The 24,517-nt window shown below is 47.9% G+C and overlaps 1 protein-coding gene across 1 annotated transcript in view; it reads right to left on the reverse strand.

Annotated features, from left to right (window-relative positions):
- Window positions 1-1,987: 1,987 nt before the first annotated feature.
- LOC139229633 (nuclear factor 7, ovary-like) overlaps window positions 1,988-24,517 on the reverse strand; it is a 36,604-nt gene continuing 14,074 nt past the window's right edge. Inside the window, exon 6 of the mRNA XM_070861147.1 lies at window positions 1,988-2,529. Coding sequence (XP_070717248.1) covers window positions 1,997-2,529 — 533 coding nt within the window. The 3' untranslated portion in view covers window positions 1,988-1,996. The remainder of the gene's footprint in view (window positions 2,530-24,517) is intronic.

A 24,517-nucleotide genomic window follows, 5' to 3' on the forward strand; every position in this document is an offset into this window, starting at 1 on the left:
GGGTAAACTGCCTGTCCTTATTTGAATAGTGTCTCCTGATCTTTAACATCCAGTTGAACAGGCAGACATGGTCTCCAACAACTCAACCGAAAGATGGTGCTTCTAAATAACAGTGACTGCACTTCACTGCACTGTGACGTGTTTTGGGATGTCTTGAGATCCTGAAGGACCGATATGAATGCAAGTTCCTTCCTTCTGATTGTTTCAGTATTGCACATGAGTGTCAGCTCAGGGCATAGAAACATAGAAACATAGAAAATAGGTGCAGGAGCAGGCCATTCAGCCCTTCTAGCCTGCACCGCCATTCAATGAGTTCATGGCTGAACATGAAACTTCAGTACCCCCTTCCTGCTTTCTCGCCATAACCCTTGATCCCCCGAGTAGTAAGGACTTCATCTAACTCCCTTTTGAATATATTTAGTGAATTGGCCTCAATTACTTTCTGTGGTAGAGAATTCCACAGGTTCACCACTCTCTGGGTGAAGAAGTTTCTCCTCATCTCGGTCCTAAATGGCTTACCCCTTATCCTAAGACTGTGTCCCCTGGTTCTGGACTTCCCCAACATTGGGAACATTCTTCCTGCATCTAACCTGTCTAAACCCGTCAGAATTTTAAACGTTTCTATGAGGTCCCCTCTCATTCTTCTGAACTCCAGTGAATACAAGCCCAGTTGATCCAATCTTTCTTCATAGGTCAGTCCCGCCATCCCGGGAATCAGTCTGGTGAATCTTCGCTGCACTCCCTCAATAGCAAGAATGTCCTTCCTCAAGTTAGGAGACCAAAACTGTACACAATACTCCAGGTGTGGCCTCACCAAGGCCCTGTACAACTGTAGCAACACCTCCCTGCCCCTGTATTCAAATCCCCTCGCTATGAAGGCCAACATGCCATTTGCTTTCTTAACCGCCTGCTGTACCTGCATGCTAACCTTCAATGACTGATGTACCATGACACCCAGGTCTCGTTGCACCTTCCCTTTTCCTAATCTGTCACCATTCAGATAATAGTCTGTCTCTCTGTTTTTACCACCAAAGTGGATAACCTCACATTTATCCACATTATACTTCATCTGCCATGCATTTGCCCACTCACCTAACCTATCCAAGTCACTCTGCAGCCTAATAGCATCCTCCTCGCAGCTCACACTGCCACCCAACTTAGTGTCATGCACAAATTTGGAGATACTGCATTTAATCCCCTCGTCTAAATCATTAATGTACAATGTACTCAGAAAGGTGAGGGACTTTAATCACAGCTTTCCAGGCCCCTGTTAATTTTACGTCCTTCTTTCTAATCCAATTATCTTTCAGTTCTGAAGAAAGGTCTTGCCTGAATTGTCAAATCAGCCGAGTGTTTCTGCATTTTCTGGTATTTCCGCAGTACTGATTTACACCAGCAGGTGGTGATATTGCACTGTAAAACTTTACAGAGCTTTGTACAGCTCGCCATCACCATCTCCTGGCTGAAAGCGGCACTACAATGGCCTGAAAGGGACGTTAAACACTCTGGGGTGAATTTTTACTTCTACCATGGGAACAACTCGGGTGTTAGCGGATCGGCCGCCAGTTTTACAGACCACACGGAAGGAAAAGTGAACATTTAGTCCTTTAAACCGAAGATGACCAAACTCCCGGTGTTTTTGAGGAGAGACAGTTTGTGTATTTCCCATCACCAATGGTGCGCGGTGCTGAATACCTGAGGAATGTGCTCATTGTCAGAGCACAACTTAGACCTGCTTTTTAATACAAAGGAGCGGGGCAGTGATGAGAAAGGGCTGGGATGGACTTGCTGTCGGATTTTACTTTTTATTTAAGTCTCCTCACATTTTATATTTGTATGGGTTGTATTTACAGTCTCATTGGGATCTTACAATGCATCATTTGGAAATGACATTTTCTAACTCCCGACCCCTGACCTCTGCTCCTGACCCTATCCGCGCGGGGTCAAGTCATTGTGAGGTCATGGATGTCGCGGCCGGCCCGAGGCCCCGCCCCTTTTACAGACCCGGATTGGAACCGGAGCAGATTCTCAGCCACTTGTTCACATCCCCAGTACAGAAGAAAGGATAAAGTTTCTCCGGGAATTTATTCCCAGTGAAGGTGTGGAGATGGGACTTGGTGTCCGCGCTGTAAAATGTAACTGTCCCGGACTCGTAACTGAGATAAACTCCCACCTTCCCGGGGATCTGACCGGCAGGGAGAGGGGATGGAGGGGAGGAGTTTACATTAAACTGATCATTGTACCGCCCGATGGTCCACAATCCATTCTCCGGGCTCAGTCTGACCCATCGCTTCCTCCCCACAGACTCTGCGGCTACTCCCAGACTCCAGTACCGATTCCCCTCCACCTCCACCTCCCAGTAATGTCTCCCCGATGTGAATCCCTCCGATCCCAGCACACAGGGCCGGGCTGTAAACCTCTTCTCGGTGTCAGGGAGATTCCTCCAGGTCCAGGTCCGTCTCACACTCTTCAGATCCTCAGACACCTCGAGCCATCGATGCGCTGTTTCCACATCCAGGGTCACAGAGACTGGGAGAAAAAGCAGAGAGTTAGAGAGATTCGCCGGGGATCGGGGGGAGAGACTCGCCGGGGATCGGGGGGAGAGATTCTCTCCCCGAGATCCCCCTTTCTGACTGATTTCCTACTTCTCAACAGGAGAAGAGAGCCGCCCCGAGGGGAGAAAACGAGGATCTGAGAACAGCAGAAAACACCGGGACTTCCAGTGAGGGAGGTCACAGCTTCTGAAAATATCAAACATTACACCCACCCGCCTCAGCACTGTGGTATTTCGTGAGGCTATAAAAAAATGAATACAAGCTGGAACTGGAGCCTCACTGTACCACGAAACACTATTCACAGTTTAATACACCACAAAGTGGGGTTATACACCTTCCATTCTCAGCAACAAGAATAACTTGTATTTATATAGCACCTTTAATGTAGTAACACATCCAAAGGCACTTCACAGGAATGTTATAATACAAACATTTGACACTGAGCCACATAAGAAGAAATTACAGCAGATGACCAATAGGTAGGATTTAAGGAGCATCTTAAAGGAGGATAGAGCAGTAGAGAGGTGGAGAGGCTGAACCAGACTGTTCACAATGTTGGTGTCATATTTGACCCTGAAATGATCTTTCAACCAGATGTCCGCAGCATAACCAAGACCGCCTATTTTCACTCGTACTAAGTTCCGTTCACCCATCACGCCTTTGCTTGCTGACCTACATTGGCTCCCGGTTAAGCAATGCTTCGATTTGAGAATTCTCATCCTTATTTTCAAATCCCTCCAAGGTGTCACTCCTCCCTATCTCTGTAATCTTTTCCAGCCCGCAACTCCTCCCCTCCCCTCTCATGCTCTCCTGAGATGTCTGCGCTCCTCAAATTCAGCCCTCTTGAGCATTCCTGATTAGAATTGCTCAATCATTGGTGGCCGTGCCTTCTGTTTTTGGGCCCCAAGCTCTGAAACTCCTAAACCTCTCTGCCTCTCTCCCTCTCTTTCTTTCTCTAAGACGCTCTTTAAAACCTACCTCTTTCACCTGCATAATTTCGAAGTGTGATTCTCGGTGTCAATTTGTTTATCTCACAATACTTCTGTGAAGCGTGTTGGGACGTTTCACTAAGTTAAAGGCGCTATATAAATACAAGTTGTTGTTTGTGTGTGAGTGTGTTTGTGTGTAAGGGTTCCTAAAGGTAGACAAGTCACCTGGTCCGGATGGGATACATCCTAGGTTACTGCGGGAAGTAAGGGTGGAAATTGCTGAGGCTCTGGCTACAATCTTCCAATTCTCCTTGGATCTGGGGTTAGTGCCAGAGGACTGGCAGATTGCAAATGTTACACTGCTGTTTTAAATAGGGGAGGGTGGATAAACCTCACAACTACAGGCCAGTCAACCTAACGGTGGTGGAGAAACTTATAGAGACAATAATCTCAGACAAAATGAATTGGCCTTTGGATAAAATGGGTTAATAAATGAAAGTCAGCACGGATTTGTTAAAGGCAAATCATGTTTGACTAACTTGATCGAGTTTTTTGATGAAGTAACAGAGAGAGTTGATGAAGGTAGTGTGATTGATGTATATATAGACTTTCAAAACACACAAGACACTTCTTAGCAAAATTAAACGCCATGTGTTTAAAGGGACAGTGGCAGCGTGGATATAAAATTGGCGAAGGGACAGGAAGGAGAGAGTAGTGGTGAACGGTTGTTTTTCAGACTGGAGGGAATTAGACAGTGGTGGTCCCCAGGGGTCCTTATGAACACTGCTCTGTTTGATATATATTAATGACCTGGACTTGGGTATACAGGGCATAATTTCACAGTTTTCAGATGATACAAACTCTGTAAATGTCGTAAACAATGAGGAGGATAGTAACAGACCTCAGGAAGACATAGACAGCCTGGTGAAATGGTGAAACAAATGATAGACGTAATTTAACGCAGAGACGTGTGAAATGATACATTTTGGTAGGAGGAATGAGGAAAGGCAATATGAACTAAATGGTAAAATTTTAAAGGGGGTGCAGAAATGAAGGGACCTGAGGGTATGTACACAAATCTTTGCAGGTGGCACAACAAATTGAGAAGGCTGTTAAAGAAAGCATATGGTATACTTGGCTTTATTAATGGAGCAAGAGAGTACACAATTGAGAGTGAGTTGGACAGGCTGCTAACAGAGGGAATAATATCGCCTGTTGAATTCAGTTACTGGGCAAGCCTCATCGTTCCTGTCCTTAAAGCGGATGGCTCGGTCAGGATTTGTGGCGACTACAAGGCCACCATCAACCGAGTTTCACGACAGGACCAATACCCGCTTCCGAGAGCGGAGGGCCTTTTTGCCACGCTGGCAGGTGGCAAGCTGTTCAGCAAGTTGGATCTCACTTCAGCCTACATGATCCAGGAACAGGCTGAAGAATCCAAGCTACTAACCACCATCACTACACACAAAGGGCTATTTGTTTACAACAGGTGTCCGTTTGGCATTCGTTCAGTGGCTGCTATCTTCCAGAGGAACATGGAAAGCTTGCTTAAATCTATTCCTGGCACAATCGTATTCCAAGATGACATCCTAATCACGGGTCGAGACACCGAGGAACACCTCCACAACCTGGAGGAGTTGCTACGCCGACTGGACCGAGTAGGCTTGCGACTAAAGAAGCCCAAGTGTGTGTTTTTGGCCCCAGAGGTCGAGTTTTTGGGCAGGAGGGTTGCCGCAGACGGGATCCGGCCTACCGAATCCAAAACGGGGGCGATCCGTCATGTGCCCCGGCCCGGCAACACATTGGAGTTGCGATCATTCCTGGGACTCTTGAACTACTTCGGGAACTTTCTGCCGAACTAAAGTACATTGTTGGAGCCACTACACGTGTTCTTGCGTATGGGTTGCGAATGGTTTTGGGGGGACTGTCAAGAACGGGCTTTCAATCTGGCACGGAACCTGCTTTGTTCTAATAAGCTGTTGACTCTGTACAACCCCTGTAAGAAACTGGAGTTAACGTGTGATGCATCATCCTATGGGGTTGGATATGTGTTGCAACTACAACCTGTGGCCTATGCCTCCAGGTCGCTCTCCCAGGCAGAACGGGGATATGGGATGGTTGAAAAGGAAGCACTCGCATGTGTCTATGAGGTAAAAAAGATGCACCAGTACCTTTTTGGCAGAAGGTTCAAGTTAGAAACGGACCACAAGCTGTGAATGTCCCTGTTGTCCGACAGCCAAGGCTGTCAATGCCAATGCGTCAGCTCGCATACAGCGATGGGCTCTCACGCTGGCTGCGTATGATTACACCATACGGCACCGGCCAGGCACCGGAAATTGCGCTGATGTGCTCATCAGGCTCCCACTGGCGACCACTGAGGGGGCAGCGGAGCAAAGCGTGGAGATGGTCATGGCCATTGAGGCTTTCGACACTGCAGGCTCCCCCATCACAACCCGCCAGATCAAAATATGGACCAATAGAGATCCCCTCCTGTCACTGATAAAGAAATGTGTCCTGACTGGGGATTGGGCACCCGCACACGGAGCATGCCCCGAGGAGGTCAGACCGTTTCACAGACGGATGGACGAGCTCTCCGCCCAAGCCGACTGCCTACTATGGGGCAGTTGGGTAGTCACGCCCCAGAAAGGAAGGGAAGCTTTCATCAGGGAACTCCACAGCGAGCACCCAGGCATCGTGCTAATGAAGGCCATTGCCCGGTCACATGTATGGTGGCCGGGAATTGACTCAGGCCTGAACACAGGGTTCGCAGGTGCACGACGTGTGCCCAGCTGGGAAATGCCTCTCGTGTGGCCCCCCTCAGCCCGTGGCCCTGGCTCACCAAGCCATGGTCACGCATTCATGTAGACTACGCAGGCCCGTTTATGGGAAAAATATTCCTGATTGTTGTCGATGCATACTCGAAATGGATCGAGTGCATCATGTTGAATTGGTGCACGACATCCACCACTGTGGAGAGTCTGTGCACAGTATTTGTGACCCACGGCTTGCTAGACATCCTGGTTAGCGACAATGGCCCGTGCTTTACTAGCTATGAATTCCAGGAGTTTATGTCGGGTAATGGTATCAAACAGGTCAGGACAGCGCCGTTCAAGCCGGCTTCCAATGGCCAGGTGGAACGTGCGGTCCAAATCATAAAACAGAGCATGCTCCGGATTCAAGGACCCTCTCTTTAGTACCGCCTTTTGCGCCTCCTGCTGGCCTATAGGTCCCGCCTGCATTCGCTCACAGGAGTCCCGCCTGCGGAACTACTCATGAAACACACACTTAAAGTGCGGCTGTCCCTCATTTATCCTGCTCCGTCGGACATTGTTGAGGGCAAGCACCAGTCCCAAATCGAGTGCCATGATCGCAACTCAGTGGGGAGATGCATAGAAATTAATGACCCTGTATTTGTTTTCAATCACGCATTTGGACCCATGTGGCTTGAGGGCACTGTAATAGGCAAAGAGGGGAATAGGGTCAAAGTGGTCAGACTAAACAATGGGCAGATATGCCGCAAACATCTGGACCAGGTAAAGAAAAGGTTCAGCATGGACACTGAGGAACCTGAAATAGACTATGGGATAGCAACCACACTACTGCCAGAGAACGAGTAACAAGGACATTCAACAGCATGCACAGTCCCTGTGGCCAGCCCGGACAGGCCGGAACCAACTAGGCGACAGGGACGCGTGCCACGGCCCAACCACCAGAGCCACAACTGCGGCGCTCCACGAGAGAGCGTCGACCGCCTGAAAGACTCAATCTTTGACCCAAAGACATTAGGGGGGAGGTGATGTCATGTTTGTAACCTTCACATAACTGTAACCAATATGGAACAACACTGTGCACTGTGTACAACTGTGAAATACACACCTTGACCACAGGGGGTGAATTTGTGGGAGACACTCCTCACCTGGTCAGCCAGGTACTTAAAGGGAGGTTCCACGCAGGCTCAGCACTCCTTGGTCCTGGGAATAAAGGTGCAGGTCATGAGTGACCTTGTCTGCAGTATCAGCCTCGTGTGACTTTATAATACAGTGCAGAGACACTACATTATCCTTACAGCAGAGAATGTTAAGAGGAGATTTGATAGAAGTGTTAAAATCATTAATGCTTTGATAGAGTAAATAAGGAGATACTGTCTCCAATGGCAGAAGGGTTGGTAACCAGAGGACACAGATTTAAGGTGATTGGCAAAAGAAACAGAGGTGACATGAGGAAACACTTTTTAACAGCGAGTTGTTGTGATCGGGAATGCGCTGCCTGAAAGGGCGGTGGAAGCAGATTCAGTGGTAACATTCCAGAGAGAAATGGAGAAAGAATTGAAGGGAAATAATTACAAGGCTACGGGGAAGGAGCAGGGACTGGGATTAATTTGATAGCTCGACCAAAGAGCTGGCTCAGGCACGATGGGCCGAATACCCTCCTTCTGTGCTGTATCATTCTATGATCACAAAAATAAGCATTTTATTAAGTGTCTAGCCCTTCACCTGTAAGTAATCTGATTTCAATTCACTGAAAATGACTTTAAAAATTGTTCTGAACCATTTATTGGTTTCATTAGTGTACAGAAGTCAGTTTTAGTAAATTACATATTTTTTTAATATTTAAAAACTTTTGAAACGTGCCTACTAGTGCCTGTACCCCTAAAAACAGTTCAATTTGAAGAGTCTCCTCAAACAGGCACAATGGGCAGAAACCCGCCATGCTCATTATCCCGATCTGGGGGCGTGGCCAGGTTTATAGGCGGGTCGATAAATGGTACAATACACAAAAGCTCAGAGGGACTTGGACTTCTCGCTTCAACCAGCATAAGGAGATGAGAACGACATGCTTACAACTTTTCCTGATAAGTCCTCCCATTAGTATCTGTCTGTACCAGTGTAAGGATCCAGAGAAATTCCCATTACAGATTCCCACTGCAACAACAACTTGTATTTATATATCACCTTTAATGGAGCAAAAATGTCCCAGGGTGCTTCACATGAGTATTGCAAGAAAAACAGTTTGTTTGACACCGAGCCAGAAAAGAAGAAATTACGGCAGGTGACCAAAAGCTCGGTCAAAGAGGTAGGTTTTAAGGAGCGGGTTGAAGGAGGAAAGTGAGGTGGAGAGGTGGAGAGGTTTAGGGAGGGAGTTCCAGAGCTTGGGGCCCAGGCAGCTGAAGGCACGGCCACCGATGCTGGAGCAGTTAAATTCAGAGATGGTCAAGAGGGCAGAATGTGAGGAGTGCAGATATTTTGGGGGTTGTGAGTCTGAAGGAGGTTAAAGAGATAGGGAGGGTCGAGGCCATGGAGGGATTTGTAAACGAGGATGAGAATTTTAAAATCAATCCATTGTTTAACTGGGAGCCAATGTCGGTGAGCGAGCACAGGTTGGTGAGTGAGTGGGATCTGGTGCGAGTTGGATGCCTGAGTTTTGGATTAGAATGTGGGAGGACAGCCAGGAGTGATTTGGAGTAGTCAAGTCTACAGGTAACAAAGGCGTGGAGGAGACTTTCAGCAGCAGATCAGCTGAGGCAGGGGCGGAGGCGGACGATATTACGGAGTGGAAATAGGCGGTTTTAGTTACGCTGCGGATGTAAAAACATATAAGAACATAAGAACATAAGAAATAGGAGCAGAAGTAGGCCATACGGCCCCTCGAGCCTGCTCCGCCATTTAATACGATCATGGCTGATCTGATCATGGACTCAGGTCCACTTCCCTGCCTGCTCCCCATAACCCCTTATTCCCGTATCGGTTAAGAAACTGTCTATCTCTGTCTTAAATCGATTCAATGTCCCAGCTTCCACAGCTCTCTGAGGCAGCTAATTCCACAGATTTACAACCCTCAGAGAAGAAATTCATCCTCATCTCAGTTTTAAAAGGGCGGCCCCTTATTCTAAGATTATGCCCCTAGTTCTAGTCTCCCCTATCATTGGAAACATCCTCTCTGCATCCACCTTGTCAAGCCCCCTCAGAACCTTACACGTTTATATAAGATCACCTCTCAGTCTTCTGAATTCCAATGAATAGAGACCCAACCTACTGAACCTTTCCTCATAAGTCAACCCCCTCATCTCCGGGATTAACTTAGTGAACCTTCTCTGAACTGACTCCAAAGCAAGTATATCCTTTCTTAAATATGAAAACCAAAAGTGTACGCAGGATTCCAGGTGTGGCCTCACCAATACCCTGTATAACTGTAGCAAGACTACGTTGCTTTTATATTCCATCCTCTTTGCAATAAAGGCCAAGATTCCATTGGCCTTCCTGATCACTTGCTGTACCTACATACTTATCGTTTGTGTTTCACACACAAGTACCCCCAGGTCCCGCTATACTGCAGCACTTTGCAATTTTTCTCCATTTAAATAATAACTTGCTCTTTGATTTTTTTTCGACCAAAGTGCACAACCTCACACTTTCCAACACTACACTCCATCTGCCAAACTTTTGCCCACTCACTTAGCCTGTCTATATCCTTTTGCAGAAGGTTTGTGTCCTCCTCACACATTGCTTTTCTTCCCATCTTTGTATCATCAGCAAACTTGGCGACGTTACACTCGGTCCCTTCTTCAAAGTCATTAATATAGATTGTAAATAGTTGGGGTCTCAGCACTGACCCCTGTGGCATCCCACTAGTTACTGATGTGGAATCTATATGGGTGGAGCGACAGAACACCAAAGGGCAAAAAACATTAGTGGGAGTTGTGTACAGACCTCCAAACAGTAGTAGTGATGTTGTGGAGGACATCAAACAGGAAATTAGGCGTGCATGCAATAAAGGTGCAGCAGTTATAATGGGTGACTTTAATATGCACATAGATTGGGCTAGCCAAACTGGAAGCAATGCGGTAGAGGAGGATTTCCTGGAGTGCATAAGGGATGGTTTTCTAGACCAATATGTCGAGGAACCAACTAGGGGGGAGGCCATCTTAGACTGGGTGTTGTGTAATGAGAGAGGATTAATTAGCAATCTCGTGGTGCGAGGCCCCTTGGAGAAGAGTGACCATAATATGGTGGAATTCTGCATTAGGATGGAGAATGAAACAGTTAATTCAGAGACCTTGGTCCAGAACTTAAAGAAGGGTAACTTTGAAGGTATGAGGCGTGAATTGGCTAGGATAGATTGGCGAATGATACTTAAGGGGTTGACTGTGGATGGGCAATGGCAGACATTTAGAGACCGCATGGATGAACTACAACAATTGTACATCCCTGTCTGGCGTAAAAATAAAAAAGGGAAGGTGGCTCAACCGTGGCTATCAAGGGGAATCAGGGATAGTATTAAAGCCAAGGAAGTGGCATACAAATTGGCCAGAAATAGCAGCGAACCCGGGGACTGGGAAAAAGTTAGAACTCAGCAGAGGAGGACAAAGGGTTTGATTAGGGCAGGGAAAATGGAGTACGAGAAGAAGCTTGCAGGGAACATTAAGACGGATAGCAAAAGTTTCCAGAGATATGTAAAGAGAAAAAGGTTAGTAAAGACAAAAGTAGGTTCCCTGCAGTCAGCATCAGGGGAAGTCATAACGGGGAACAAAGAAATGGCAGACCAATTGAAAAAGTACTTTGGTTCGGTATTCACTAAGGAGGACACAAACAACCTTCCGGATATAAAAGGGGTCAGAGGGTCTAGTAAGGAGGAGGAACTGAGGGAAATCTTTATTAGTCGGGAAATTGATGGGATTGAAGGCCGATAAATCCCCAGGGCCTGATGGACTGCATCCCAGAGTACTTAAGGAGGTGGCCTTGGAAATAGTGGATGCATGAACAGTCATTTTCAAACATTCCATTGACTCTGGATCAGTTCCTATTGAGTGGAGGGTAGCCAATGTAACCCCACTTTGTAAAAAAGGAGGGAGAGAGAAAACAGGGAATTATAGACCGGTCAGCCTGACATCGGTAGTGGGTAAGATGATGGAATCAATTATTAAGGATGTCATAGCAGCGCATTTGGAAAGAGGTGACATGATAGGTCCAAGTCAGCATGGATTTGTGAAAGGGAAATCATGCTTGACAAATCTTCTGGAATTTTTTGAGGATGTTTCCAGTAGAGTGGACAAGGGAGAACCAGCTAATGTGGTATATTTGGACTTTCAGAAGGCTTTCGACAAGGTCCCACACAAGAGATTAATGTGCAAATTTAAAGCACATGGGATTGGGGGTAGTGTGCTGACATGGATTGAGAACTGGTTGTCAGACAAGAAGCAAAGAGTAGGAGTAAATGGGTATTTTCAGAATGGCAGGCAGTGACTAGTGGGGTACCGCAGGGTTCTGTGCTGGGGCCTCAGCTGTTTACACTGTACATTAATGATTTAGACAAGGGGATTAAATGTAGTATCTCCAAATTTGCGGATGACACTAAGTTGGGTGGCAGTGTGAGCTGCGAGGAGGATGCTATGAGGCTGCATAGTGGCTTTGATAGGTTAGGTGAGTGGGCAAATGCATGGCAGATGAAGTATAATGTGGATAAATGTGAGGTTATCCACTTTGGTGGTAAAAACAGAGAGACAGACTATTATCTGAATGGTGACAGATTAGGAAAAGAAGAAGTGCAACGAGACCTGGGTGTCATGATACATCAGTCATTGAAGGTTGGCATGCAGGTACAGCAGGCGGTTAAGAAAGCAAATGGCATGTTGGCCTTCATAGCGAGGGGATTTGAGTACAGGGGCAGGGAGATGTTGCTACAGTTGTACAGGGCCTTGGTGAGGCCACACCTGGAGTATTGTGTACAGTTTTGGTCTCCTAACTTGAGGAAGGACATTCTTGCTATTGAGTGAGTGCAGCGAAGGTTCACCAGACTGATTCCCAGGATGGTGGGACTGACCTATGAAGAAAGACTGGATCAACTGGGCTTGTATTCACTGGAGTTCAGAAGAATGAGAGGGGACCCCATAGAAACGTTTAAAATTCTGATGGGTTCAGACAGGTTGGATGCAGGAAAAATGTTCCCAATGTTGGGGAAGTCCAGAACCAGGGGTCACAGTCTTAGGATAAGAGGTAAGCCATTTAGGACCAAGATGAGGAGAAACTTCTTCACTCAGAGATAGTAAACCTGTGGAATTGTCTACCACAGAAAGTAGTTGAGGCCAATTCACTAAATATATTGAAAAGGGAGTTAGATGAAGTCCTTACTACTTGGAGGATCAAGGGGTATGGCGAGAAAGCAGGAATGGGGTACTGAAGTTGCATGTTCAGCCATGAACTCATTGAATGGCGGTGCAGGCTAGAAGGGCCGAATGGCCTACTCCTATGTTTCTATGTTTCTATGATTGCCAACCCAAGAATGAACCATTTATTTCGGCTCTCTGTTTTCTGTTTGTGAGCCAATTCTCTATCTATGCTAATATATTATCCCCAACTCCATGAACTTTTATCTTGTGCAGTAACCTTTTATGTGGCACCTTGTCAAATGCCTTCTGGAACTCCAAACACACCATATCCACTGGTTTCGCTTTGTCCACCCTGTTCGTTATATCCTCAAAGAATTCCAGCAAATTTGTCAAACATGACTTCCCCTTCATAAATCCATGCTGACTCTGCCAGACCGAATTTTGCTTTTCCAAATGTCCTGCTACTATTCTATTAATAATGGACTCCAACATCTTCCCAACCACAGATGTCAGGCTAACTGGTCTGTAGTTTCCTGCTTTTAGTCTGCCTCCTTTTTTAAAGAGGAGCATTACATTTGCAGTTTTCCAATCTGCTGGGATGTACCCAGAATCCAGGGAATTTTGGTAAATTACAACCAATGCATCCACTATCCCTGCCGCTACTTCTCTTAATACCCAAGGATGCAAGCCATCAGGTCCTGGGGATTTATCTACCTTTAGTCCCATTATCTTACTGAATACCAGCTCCTTAGTGATTGAGACTGTGTTAAGTTCCTCCTCCCCTATAGCCACTTGACTATCCACTGTTGGGATATTTTTAGTGTCCTCTACCGTAAGGACAGATATAAAATATTTGTTCAGAGTTCTGCCATCTCCATGTACCCCATTACTAATTCCCCGGTCTCGTCCTCTAAGGGACCAACATTTACTTTAGTCACTCTTTTCCTTTTTATATACCTATACAAACTCTTGCTACCTGTTTTTATATATCATGCTAGTTTACTTTCATAGTCTATCCCCCCCGTTCTTAATCATTTTTTAAGTTATTCTTTGCTGGCTTTTAAAAGCTTCCCAATCTTCTGTCCTCCCACTAGTTTTGGCCACTTTGTAAGTCCTTGTTTTTAATTGGATACCATCCTTTATTTCTTTAGTTCGTTAAGGATGGCTATCTTTTCTTTTACAGGCTTTCCTCCTCACTGTAATATATTTTTCTTGAGAGTTGTGAAATATCTCCTTAAATGTACGCCAGTGTTCATCAACCATCCTACATTTTAGGTGCAGGCTCGAAGGGCCGAATGGCCTACTCCTGCACCTATTTGCTATTTTCCATGTTAATCTATTTTCCCACTCCACTTTAGCCAACTCTGCCCTCATACCTTTATTTATAATGGTCATTCGACAGTCATGGGCAAGAACGTACCCAACTTCCGAATCTTGATCGGCGAGGCAAGTGTTAGATACAGAGTAAAGCTCCCTCTATACTGTCCCATCAAACACTCCCAGGGCAGGTACAGTCCGGGGTTAGATACAGAGTAAAGCTCCCCCCACACTGTCCCATCAAACACTCCCAGGGCAGGTACAGGGGGTTAGAGACAGAGTAAAGCTCCCTCTACACTGTCCAATCAAACACTCCCAGAGCAGGTATTTTACCATTAACAGTGAACCCAGGTCACCCAATTGCACCAGGAGCTAACCCAGGACAATCTGCCCAATGTTTAGTAATTCATGAACACACAATCCCTATTAAAATTCTCGTCGATCACAAACTGAAGTCCCAATCCCAACATGGGGAATTTTGTGAATAATCACTTACCAAACTCCTGGAGCAGTTTTTCACATTCTGGGCAGAAAAGGAGATGGGAGAGAAAATTAAATTGTAACACATGGTCCAAGGCAGTTTATTACAATTACATTAATTACTGCAGAAATTGAACTCAAAAGCTGAGCATCATAAGAATTAGGAGCAGGAGTCGGCCCAACGGCCCCTCGAGCATCCTCCGCCATCCAATAAGATCATGGCTGATCTTCTACCTCAGCTCTACTTTCCCGCCCGATCCCCATATCCCTCGATTCCCCCAGAGTCCAAAGATCTGTCTATCTCAGCCTTGAATATATTCAGAGACTCAGCGGACACTGCCCTTTGGGATAGAGAATTACAAAGATTCACAACCCTCCGAGTGAAGAAATTCCTCCTCATCTCGGTCTTAAATGGCCGAGCCCTGATCCTGAGACTGTGCCCCCTAGTTCGAGAGTCGTTGCTGCTTCAGAGATTTTTTTTTTAAATATGGTAAAAATAACCTATTCCAAAGATAGGATTTTCTTTTAAGTAATTGTTATACTGAAGGACCTCGTGTCACCATGCATAATGTATTATTCTGCTGCTCAAGTGAAGTTATATCCCTCCAAGGCCAGAACGTCAATTTGCAACAAATAAACACTGGATGAAGATCACAAGTTGGGGTTTAAGTGTGTCTTATACCGAGAACCCTCAGAGAATTTCAGACTCCTGTGTCAAACGGCCGACAGTTTTTTTTGTAAGTGCGACTCTGTAAGCTTGCCGACTGACCCACACCGAGCCACGATCGATAAATAACTCCTGGCTCCCTGTGCAATCCCACTCCCTTCAGCCACGGAGGTGGATGAGAGGGATGGGGGAGGGGCATGTTGGCACGGAGCAAACCCAACCCGCACGTCAAGTTTCCACCAGTGGTGTTTCACCATGTCGATTATCACCACCGAGGGTTTTTACCAGAAACCTTTTCAATTCCAGCTCCGGGATCTGTCCCAGTCTGGGAGGAAAATTCTCAGTGCGGCAGATTCTCGGGGACTCCTTCCGAGTATCAGCGTTCGATAAAACTGACCAGCTCACGTTGAAGAATTGTCCGCAATCATAGAATCATAGAAATTTACAGCACGGAAGGAGGCCATTTCGGCTCATCGTGTCCATGTCGGCCGACCAAGAGCTATCCAGCCTAATCCCACTTTCCAACTCTTGGTTCATAGCCCTGCAGGTTACTGCACTTCAAGTGCACATCCAAGTACTTTTACATCAGAAACATAAGGAATAGGAGCAGGAGTAGGACATTTGAATCCTCGAGCCTGCTCCAACATTCAATAAGATCATGGCTGATCTGATCATGGACTCAGCTCCATTTTCCTGCCCACTCCCCATAACCCTTTATTCCCCTATCGCTCAAAAATCTGTCTATATCCACCTTAAATATATTCAATGACCCAGTCTCCACAGCTCTCTGGGCAGAGAATTCCACCGATTTACAACCCTCTGCGAGAAGAAATTCTTCCTCATCTTAGTTTTAAATGTGGTGAGGGTTTCTGCCTAACCACCATTTCAGGCAGTGAGTTTCAGACCCTCTCCACCCCCTGGGTGAAGAAATTTCTCCTCAATACCTCCTACCAATTACTTTAAATCTATGTCCCCTGATTGTTGACCCCTCTGTCAAGGGAACAGACCCTTCTTATCCACCCTATCTCGGCCCCTCATAATTTTATACACCTCAGTAAGGCCTCAGTCTCCTCTGTTCCAAACAAAACAAACCCAGCCTATCCAATCTGTCCTCATAGCTAAAATTCTCCAAATTTTACCCAATAGTCGGGCCACTTCATCCGTAGTAAGCGGCGCCGTTATAACTGGTTTCTATGGCGATGGTTATGGCTTTGTATTTAACTCTTGGCACCACCACCAGAGGGCGTACCTGTTGGAGTCCCAAGGGATCCCAGCATCCCTTGGGAGCACAGTATATAAGCAGGCCACCCACGCGGTACCTGCACTCTGGAGACTTATTAAAGGAGCTAAGGTCACACTTACTCATTGTTCACAGTACACAGTTTCATCCTTTATTATGAGCGTATCAGTTATGGTTATGGGGCATCGCCTGGTACAGATGGCTATAAGCATGGGTGGTACAAGTGGTAGTGTCTGTACCTTTTGATTTAAATAGTGTTAAGACTGTCTGACATACAACGGAAATGTTACAGTGCGAACCGTCTCGGTATTTCACTGAACTCAGTGCGTGCTCACACCTCACCTGATTTCCCCGCTTCTTTAGCTTTTGCTGAAACAGACAAACAAATATAAAGTGTGAGTCAGGGCTGTCAGCGGCCATGCAGGCTCTAGTCCTACACGCTCCCTTCCCAGACTGCTAGAGAAGGCCCAAGGCCTACACCCAGAGCCACCTGATGCCAGGCCCCTCACAGTGTGCAAGATCAGCCCCAGGGGAGTTCTGATAGGGTTACGCAGGAGAGGGGGCTCGGTCATTGCCTGCCACCAATGCAGCGATTTTGTTGCTGCACAATTGTCCCGACTCCTTTCCAGTGTCAGATCCCTACCCACGGGGATCTCTCAGGTCTATCGAGAACCCTCAGAGAATTCCAGACTCCTGTGTCAAATGGCCGACAGTCTTTTTTGTAAGTGCGACTCTGTAAGTTTGTCGACTGACCCACACCGAGACACGATCGATAAATAACTCTGGCTCCCTGTGCAATCCCACTCCCTTCGGCCACGGAGGCGGAGGACGGGGATGAGGGATGGAGGAGGGACGTGTTGGCACGGAGCAAACCCAACCCACCCGACAAGTTTCCGCCAGTGGTGTTTCACCGCGTCGTTTATCACCACTGAGGGTTTTACCAGAAACCTTTTCAATTCCAGCTCCAGGATCTGTTCCGGTTCGGGAGAAAAATTCTCAGCGCAGCAGATTCTCGGGGGCCCCATCCGAGTATCAGCGTTCGATAAAACTGAACAACTCACGTTGAAAAGTTGTCCGCAATCATAGAATCATAGAAATTTACAGCACGGAAGGAGGCCATTTCGGCCCATCGTGTCCGTGCCAGCCAACCAAGAGCTATCCAGCCTAATCCCACTTTCCAACTCTTGGTCCGTAGCCCTGTAGGTTACGGCACTTCAAGTGCTCATTCAGGTATTTTTACATAAAAAACATCAGAAATAGGAACAGGAGTAGGCCTTTTGGCCCCTCGAGCCTGCTCTTCATTCAATAAGATCATGGCTGATCTGATCATGGACTCAGCTCCACTTCCCTGCCCACTCCCATTAACCCTTTATTCCCCTATCGCTCAAAAATCTTCTATCTCCACCTTAAATATATTCAATGACCCAGTCTCCACAGCTCTCTGGGGCAGAGAATTCCACAGATTTACAACCCTCTGAGAGAAGAAATTCCTTCTCATCTCAGTTATAAATGTGGTGAGGGTTTCTGCCTCTACCACCCTTTCAGGCAGTCAGTTCCAGAACCCCTCCACCCTCTGGGTGAAGAAATTTCCCCTCAATACCTCCTACCAATTTCTTTAAATCTATGTCCCCTGATTGTTGACCACTCTGCCAAGGGAAATAGATCCTTATTATCCACCCTATCTAGGCCCTTCATAATTTTATACAGTTCAGTAACGTCTCCCCTCAGCCTCCTGTGTTCCAAAGAAAACAAACCCAGCCTATCCAATCTGTCCACATAGCTAAAATTCTCCAAATTCTACCCAATAGCTTTATCCGTGGTAAGCAGCGCTGTTATAACTGGTTTCCATGGTGATGGTTATGGTTATGGTATTTCTCCAGTGACTTGAGGTGTCTGCTGTAAATGGCCCATGCCTCTGAGCCACACAGGAGGGCGGGTATTACTGCAGCCCTGTAAACCATGAGCCTGGTGGTAGATTTGACGGCCTGTTGTTAGAACACTCTTTTCCTCAGGTGGCCGAAGGCTGCGCTGGCACACTGGAGGCGGTGTTGAATCTCCTCATCAATGTCGGCTTTTGTTGATAGAAGGCTCCCGAGGTATGGGAAGTGGTCCACGTTCTCCAGGGCCGCGCTGTGGATCTTGATGACTGAGGGGCAGTGCTGTGCGGCGAGGACAGGCTGGTGGAGGTGATGACTCCGCAAGATCCTATAATTCCCCTGGGAGGACAGACGCGCCAACATTAGCATCCTCAACCAGGCCAGCCTCCCCAGCATTGAAGCACTGACCACACTTGATCCGCTCTGCTGGGCAGGCCACATTGTCCGTATGCCAGACACAAGACTCCCAACGCAAGCGCTCTACTCAGAACTTCTTCACGGCAAACGAGCCAAGGATGGACAGAGGAAATGTTACAAGGACACCCTCAAAGCCTCCCTGATAAAGTGCGGCATCCCCACCGACGCCTGGGAGTCCCTGTCAAAAACCGCCCCAAGTGAAGAAGTGCATCCGGGTGTGTGCTGAGCACCTCAAGTCTCATCGCCGAATGTACGCAGGAAACAAGCACAGGCAGCGGAAAAAGCATGGGGCAAACCAGTCCCAACCTCCCTTACCCTCATTGACTGTCTGTCCCACCTGTGACAGGGACTGAGGCTTTTGTATTGGACTGTTCAGCCACCTAATGCCTCACTCTAAGAGTGGAAGCAAGTCTTTCTCGATTTCGAGGGACTGCCCATGATGATGATATGGTTATGGGGCATTGCCTGGTACAGATGGCTATAAGCATGGGTGGTAGAAGTGATAGTGTCTGTACCTTTTGATTTAAATGATGTTAAGCCTGTCTGACACACAATAGAAATGTTACAGTGCGAACCATCTCGGTATTTCACTGAACTCAGTGCGTGCTCACACCTCACCTGATTTCCCCACTTCTTTAACTTTCACTGAAACAGACAAACAAATATAAAGTGTAAGACAGGGCTGTCAGCGGCCATACAGGCTCTAGTCCGACACGCTCCCTCCCCAGACTGATAGAGAAGGCCCAAGGCCTGCGCCCAGAGCCACCTGATGCCAGGCCCCTCACGGTGTGCAAGATCAGCCCCAGGGGAGTTCTGATAGGGTTGGGCAGGAGAGGGGGCTCGGGCATTGCCTGCCACCAATGCAGCGATTGTGTTGCTGCACAATTGTCCCGAACCCCTTCCAATGTCAGATCCCTATGCATGGAGATCTCTCAGGTCTATCGAGAACCCTCAGAGGATTCCAGACTCCTGTGTCAAATGGCCGACAGTCTTTTTTGTAAGTGCGACTCTTTAAGCTTGTCGACTGACCCACATCGAGCCACGATCGATAAATAACTCCGGCTCCCTGTGCATCTCCCACTCCCTTCGGCCACGGAGGCGGAGGACGGGGATGAGGGATGGGGGAGGGGCATGTTGGCGCGGAGCAAACCCAACCCGCACGTCAAGTTTCCACCAGTGGTGTTTCACTGCGTCGATTATCACCGCTGAGGGTTTTACCAGAAACCTTTTCAATTCCAGCTCCGGGATCTGTTCCGCTCTGGGAGGAAAATTCTCAGCGCAGCAGATTCTCGGGGGCCCCATCCGAGTATCAGCGTTCGATAAAACTGAACAACTCACGTTGAAAAGTTGTCCACAATCAGAGAATCATAGAAACTTACAGCACGGAAGGAGGGCATTTCGGCCCATCGTGTCCGTGCCGGCCGACCAAGAGCTATCCAGTCTAATCCCACTTTCCAACTCTTGGTCCGTAGCCCTGTAGGTTACGGCACTTCAAGTGCACATCCAAGTACTTTTACATAAGAAACATAAGAAATAGGAACAGGAGTAGGCCATTTGAACCCTCGAGCCTGCTCCACCATTCAATAAGATCATGGCTGATCTGATCATGGACTCAGCTCCACTTCCCTGCCCACTCCCATTAATCCTTTATTCCCTTATCGCTCAAAAATCTATCTGTCTCCGCCTTAAATATGTTCAATGACCCAGCCTCCACAGCTCTCTGGGGCAGAGAATTCCACAGATTTACAAACCCTCTGAGAGCAGAAATGCCTCCTCATCTCAGTTTTAAATGTGGTGAGGGTTTCTGCCTCTACCACTCTTTCAGGCAGTGAGTTTCAGAACCCCTCCACCCTCTGGGTGAAGAAATTTCCCCTCAATACCTCCTACAAATTTATTTAAATCTATGTCCCCTGATTGTGGACCCCTCTGCCAAGGGAAACAGATCCTTATTATCCACCTCATAATTTTATACACCTCAGTAACGTCTCCACTCAGCCTCCTGAGTTCCAAGAAAACAAACCCAGCCTATCCAATCTGTCCTCATAGCTAAAATTCTCCAAATTCTACCCAATAGCTTTATCCGTGGTAAGCGGCGCTGTTATAACTGGTTTCTATGGTGATGGTTATGGTTATGGTATTTCTCCAGTGACTTGAGGTGTCTACTGTACATGGTCTATGCCTCTGAGCCATACAGGAGGGCAGGTATTACGACAGCCCTGTAAACCATGAGCCTGGTGGTAGATTTGACGGCCTGTTGTTAGAACACTCTTTTCCTCAGGTGGCCGAAGGCTGCGCTGGCACACTGGAGGCGGTGTTGAATCTCCTCATCAATGTCGGCTTTTGTTGATAGAAGGCTCAGGAGGTATGGGAAGTGGTCCACATTGTCCAGGGCCGCGCCGTGGATCTTGGTGACTGGGAGGCAGTGCTGTGCGGCGAGGACAGGCTGGTGGAGGTGATGCCTCCGCAAGATCCTATAATTCCCCTGGGAGGACAGACGCGCCAACATTAGCATCCTCAACCAGGCCAGCCTCCCCAGCATTGAAGCACTGACCACACTTGATCCGCTCTGCTAAGCAGGCCACATTGTCCGTATGCCAAACACAATTCTCCCAACGCAAGCGCTCTACTCGGAACGAGCCAAGGATGGGCAGAGGAAACGTTACAAGGGCACCCTCAAAGCCTCCCTGATAAAGTGCGGCTTCCCCACTGACACCTGGATTCTAAGAGTGGAAGCAAGTCTTCCTCGATTCCGAGGGACTGCCCATGATGATGATATGGTATGGGGCATTGCCTGGTACAGGTGGCTATAAGCATGGGTGGTAGAAGTGATAGTATCTGTACCTTTTGATTTAAATGATGTTAAGACTGTCTGACACACAACGGAAATGTTACAGTGCGAACCGTCTCGGTATTTCACTGAACTCAGTGCGTGCTCACACCTCACCTGATTTCCCCGCTTCTTTAGCTTTCGCTGAAACAGACAAACAAATATAAAGTGTGAGACAGCGCTGTCAGCGACCATACAGGCTCTAGTCCTACACGCTCCCCAGACTGATAGAGAAGGCCCAAGGCCTACAACCAGAGCCACCTGATGCCAGGCCCCTCACGGTGTGCAAGATCAGCCCCAGGGGAGTTCCGATAGGGTTAAGCAAGAGAGGGAGCTCGGGCATTGCCTGCCACCAATGCAGCGATTGTGTTGCTGCACAATTGTCCCGACCCTCTTCCAGTGTCAGATCCCTATCCACAGGGATCTCTCAGGTCTATGTCCCCCTTACCCAGGGGATCCCCGCTCTCTGTCCCATTTACCCAGGGTATCTCCCTCTCTGTATCACTCCCTTACACAGGTTATCTCCAAATCTGTGTCACTCTCTTAGCCAGAGTATCCCCCCTCTCCGTGTCCCCCTTACCCAGGGTATCTCCCTCTCCATGCCCTCCTTACCCAGGGTATCTCCCTCTCCGTGTCCCCCTTACCCAGGGTATCTCACTCTCCCTATCCCCGTGACCCAGGGTATCTCCCTCTCCATATCCCCCTTACGCAGGGTATCTCCCTCTCCATGCCCTCCTTACCCAGGGTATCTCCCTCTCTGTATCCCCCTTACCCAGGGTATCTCCCTCTCCCTATCCCCCTTACCCAGGGTATCTCCCTCTCTGTGTTCCCCTTACCCAGGGTATCTCCCTCTCCCTATCCCCTTTACCCAGGGTATCTCCCTCTCCGTGACCCTCTTACCCAGGATATCTCACTCTCCCTATCCCACTTACCCAGGGTATCTCCCTCTCCCTATCCCCCTTAGCCAGGGTATCTCCCTCTCTGTGTTCCCCTTACCCAGGGTATCTCCCTCTCCGTGTCCCCCTTACCCAGGGTATCTCCCTCTCCCTATCCCCCTTACCCAGGGTATCTCACTCTCTGTGTCCCCCTTACCCAGGGTATCTCCCTCTCCCTGTCCCCCTTACCCTGGGTATCTTCATCTCCATGTCCCCCTTACTCAGGATATCTCCCTCTCTGTGTCCCCCTTACCCAGGGTATCTCCCGCTCCCTATCCCCCTTACCCAGGGTATCTCCCTCTCGGTGACCCCCTTACCCTGGGTATCTCCCTCTCCCTATCCCCCTTACCCAGGATATCTCCCCTCTGTGTCCCCCTCACCCATGAGTGATCTTCCCCGTCACCCACTTGTCTATTTCCTTACATTGCTCCTTGCGTAGGTTTTCATAATCTGAAAGAAAGGAGAAAGCCATCAGTTAAATGAGGCACGATTTCCATTTGATGTGCTCTGGGGTGTTGGCTGGATGTCCGACACCAGACCCGGTCCCTCCGACCCACTGCGAGGTCCATGGAAACGCGGCAAGAAGCGCGGTATGGCGACCCTCATCGCGAGGTTTTCCATCACTTACCTTGTTCCGCCTTCAATTTCTCTTGCCCTGCAAGTAGAAAATAAAATCCGTGTTAGAAATCGTGGTGATTGCTCATGAAAGAATTCGGGCTGTAAATTGCGTAGCGCCCCATTCGGGGCGTTAACTTTTGAAGGAGCGCAATATTGTCTCCGGGCGAAAACGATTTGCTCCTGCCTGGAACTTCAGCTCCAGCGCTCCCAGAGGGAAGTATATCGACAGGGCGCAAGAGAGCGTGGCGGTAATCAACACTGCTGGGGAAGTTCACAGGTATCGGTGATCCCCTCAGTGCCCCCTTACCGCCCCCTGGAGGCGCTAACGGGAGGCCAACTTCTCCCCCGTCGTATTATATAGCTCTTGATTCGGTGTCTGAATGCCTCGGGGTGTCTTACGATCACTGTTGTGATGTGGGAAATGCAGCAGTTCACTGTGCGCACAGCAAGCTCCCACTAACAGGGGGCTGTAGTGACACTCGCCCTCCTGTATGGCTCAGAGGTTTGGACCATATACAGCAGATACCTCAACTTGCTGGAGAAATTCCTCCAACAACCAGAGACTGTAATTCCCGTATTGGACTGTACAGCCACCTGAGAACTCACTTGTGGAGTGGAAGCAAGTATTCCTCGATTTCGAGGGACTGCCTATGATAACGACGAACAATGAAATAAATGAGCAGTTGAATCAGTTTCACTCGTGTGGGTTGAAAAAGACAGAATAAGATCTGCATTTCTATAGCGCCTCTCACAGCACAGGAAGTCCCAAAATGCTTTATCTCTGATGTTCCTCTGCATTTCATTGGATGTGAAGCGCTTTGGGACATCCGGAAGTCACGAAAGGCGCTGTAGAAATGCAAGTTCTTTCTTCCCTTTCTGATTGTACAAACTATTGGGAGATCCACAGTGAGCCAATCAATGTGTTACATCTCTGGCCCCCAGTTACAGTCCACGAGCATTCATCCCGCACACTTCATTACTGCATTTCAACCACCCCTGGGTGTCCAGTCACCATCAGATCAAGCTCCCCGTTATTAATGGGTACTCACCGATTTCAGTCCGCAGCCGGTCATGTTCTGTAACAGATCAAAAAAACACATCAGTCATCAGCATCGCTTTATTCCTCACCCCAAATGCGATCTGCTACCGCGCACTGGGATTTCTCTCGAAACAAATCACCCTCTCCCGCTGGCTCAGCCAGTAGTATATACAGACAGGTACGGTACGGTAGCATAGTGGTTATGTTACTGGACTAGTAATACAAGAACATAAGAAATGGGAGCAGGAGTCGGCCATTTGGCCCCTCGAGTCTGCTCCACCATTCAATAAGATCATGGCTGATCTTTTCATGGACTCGGCTCCACTTCCCTGCCCGCTCCCCTTGACTCCCTTATCGCTCAAAAATCTGTCTATCTCCACCTTAAGTATATTCAATGACCCAGCCTCCACAGCTCTCTGGGCAGAAAATTCCACAGATTTACAACCCTCTGAGAGAAGAAATTCCTCCTCATCTCAGTTTTAAATGGGCGACCCCTTATTCTGAGATTATGTC

Source organism: Pristiophorus japonicus, chromosome 19, assembly GCF_044704955.1.
Source record: "Pristiophorus japonicus isolate sPriJap1 chromosome 19, sPriJap1.hap1, whole genome shotgun sequence".
Classification (NCBI taxonomy): Eukaryota; Metazoa; Chordata; class Chondrichthyes; family Pristiophoridae; genus Pristiophorus; species Pristiophorus japonicus.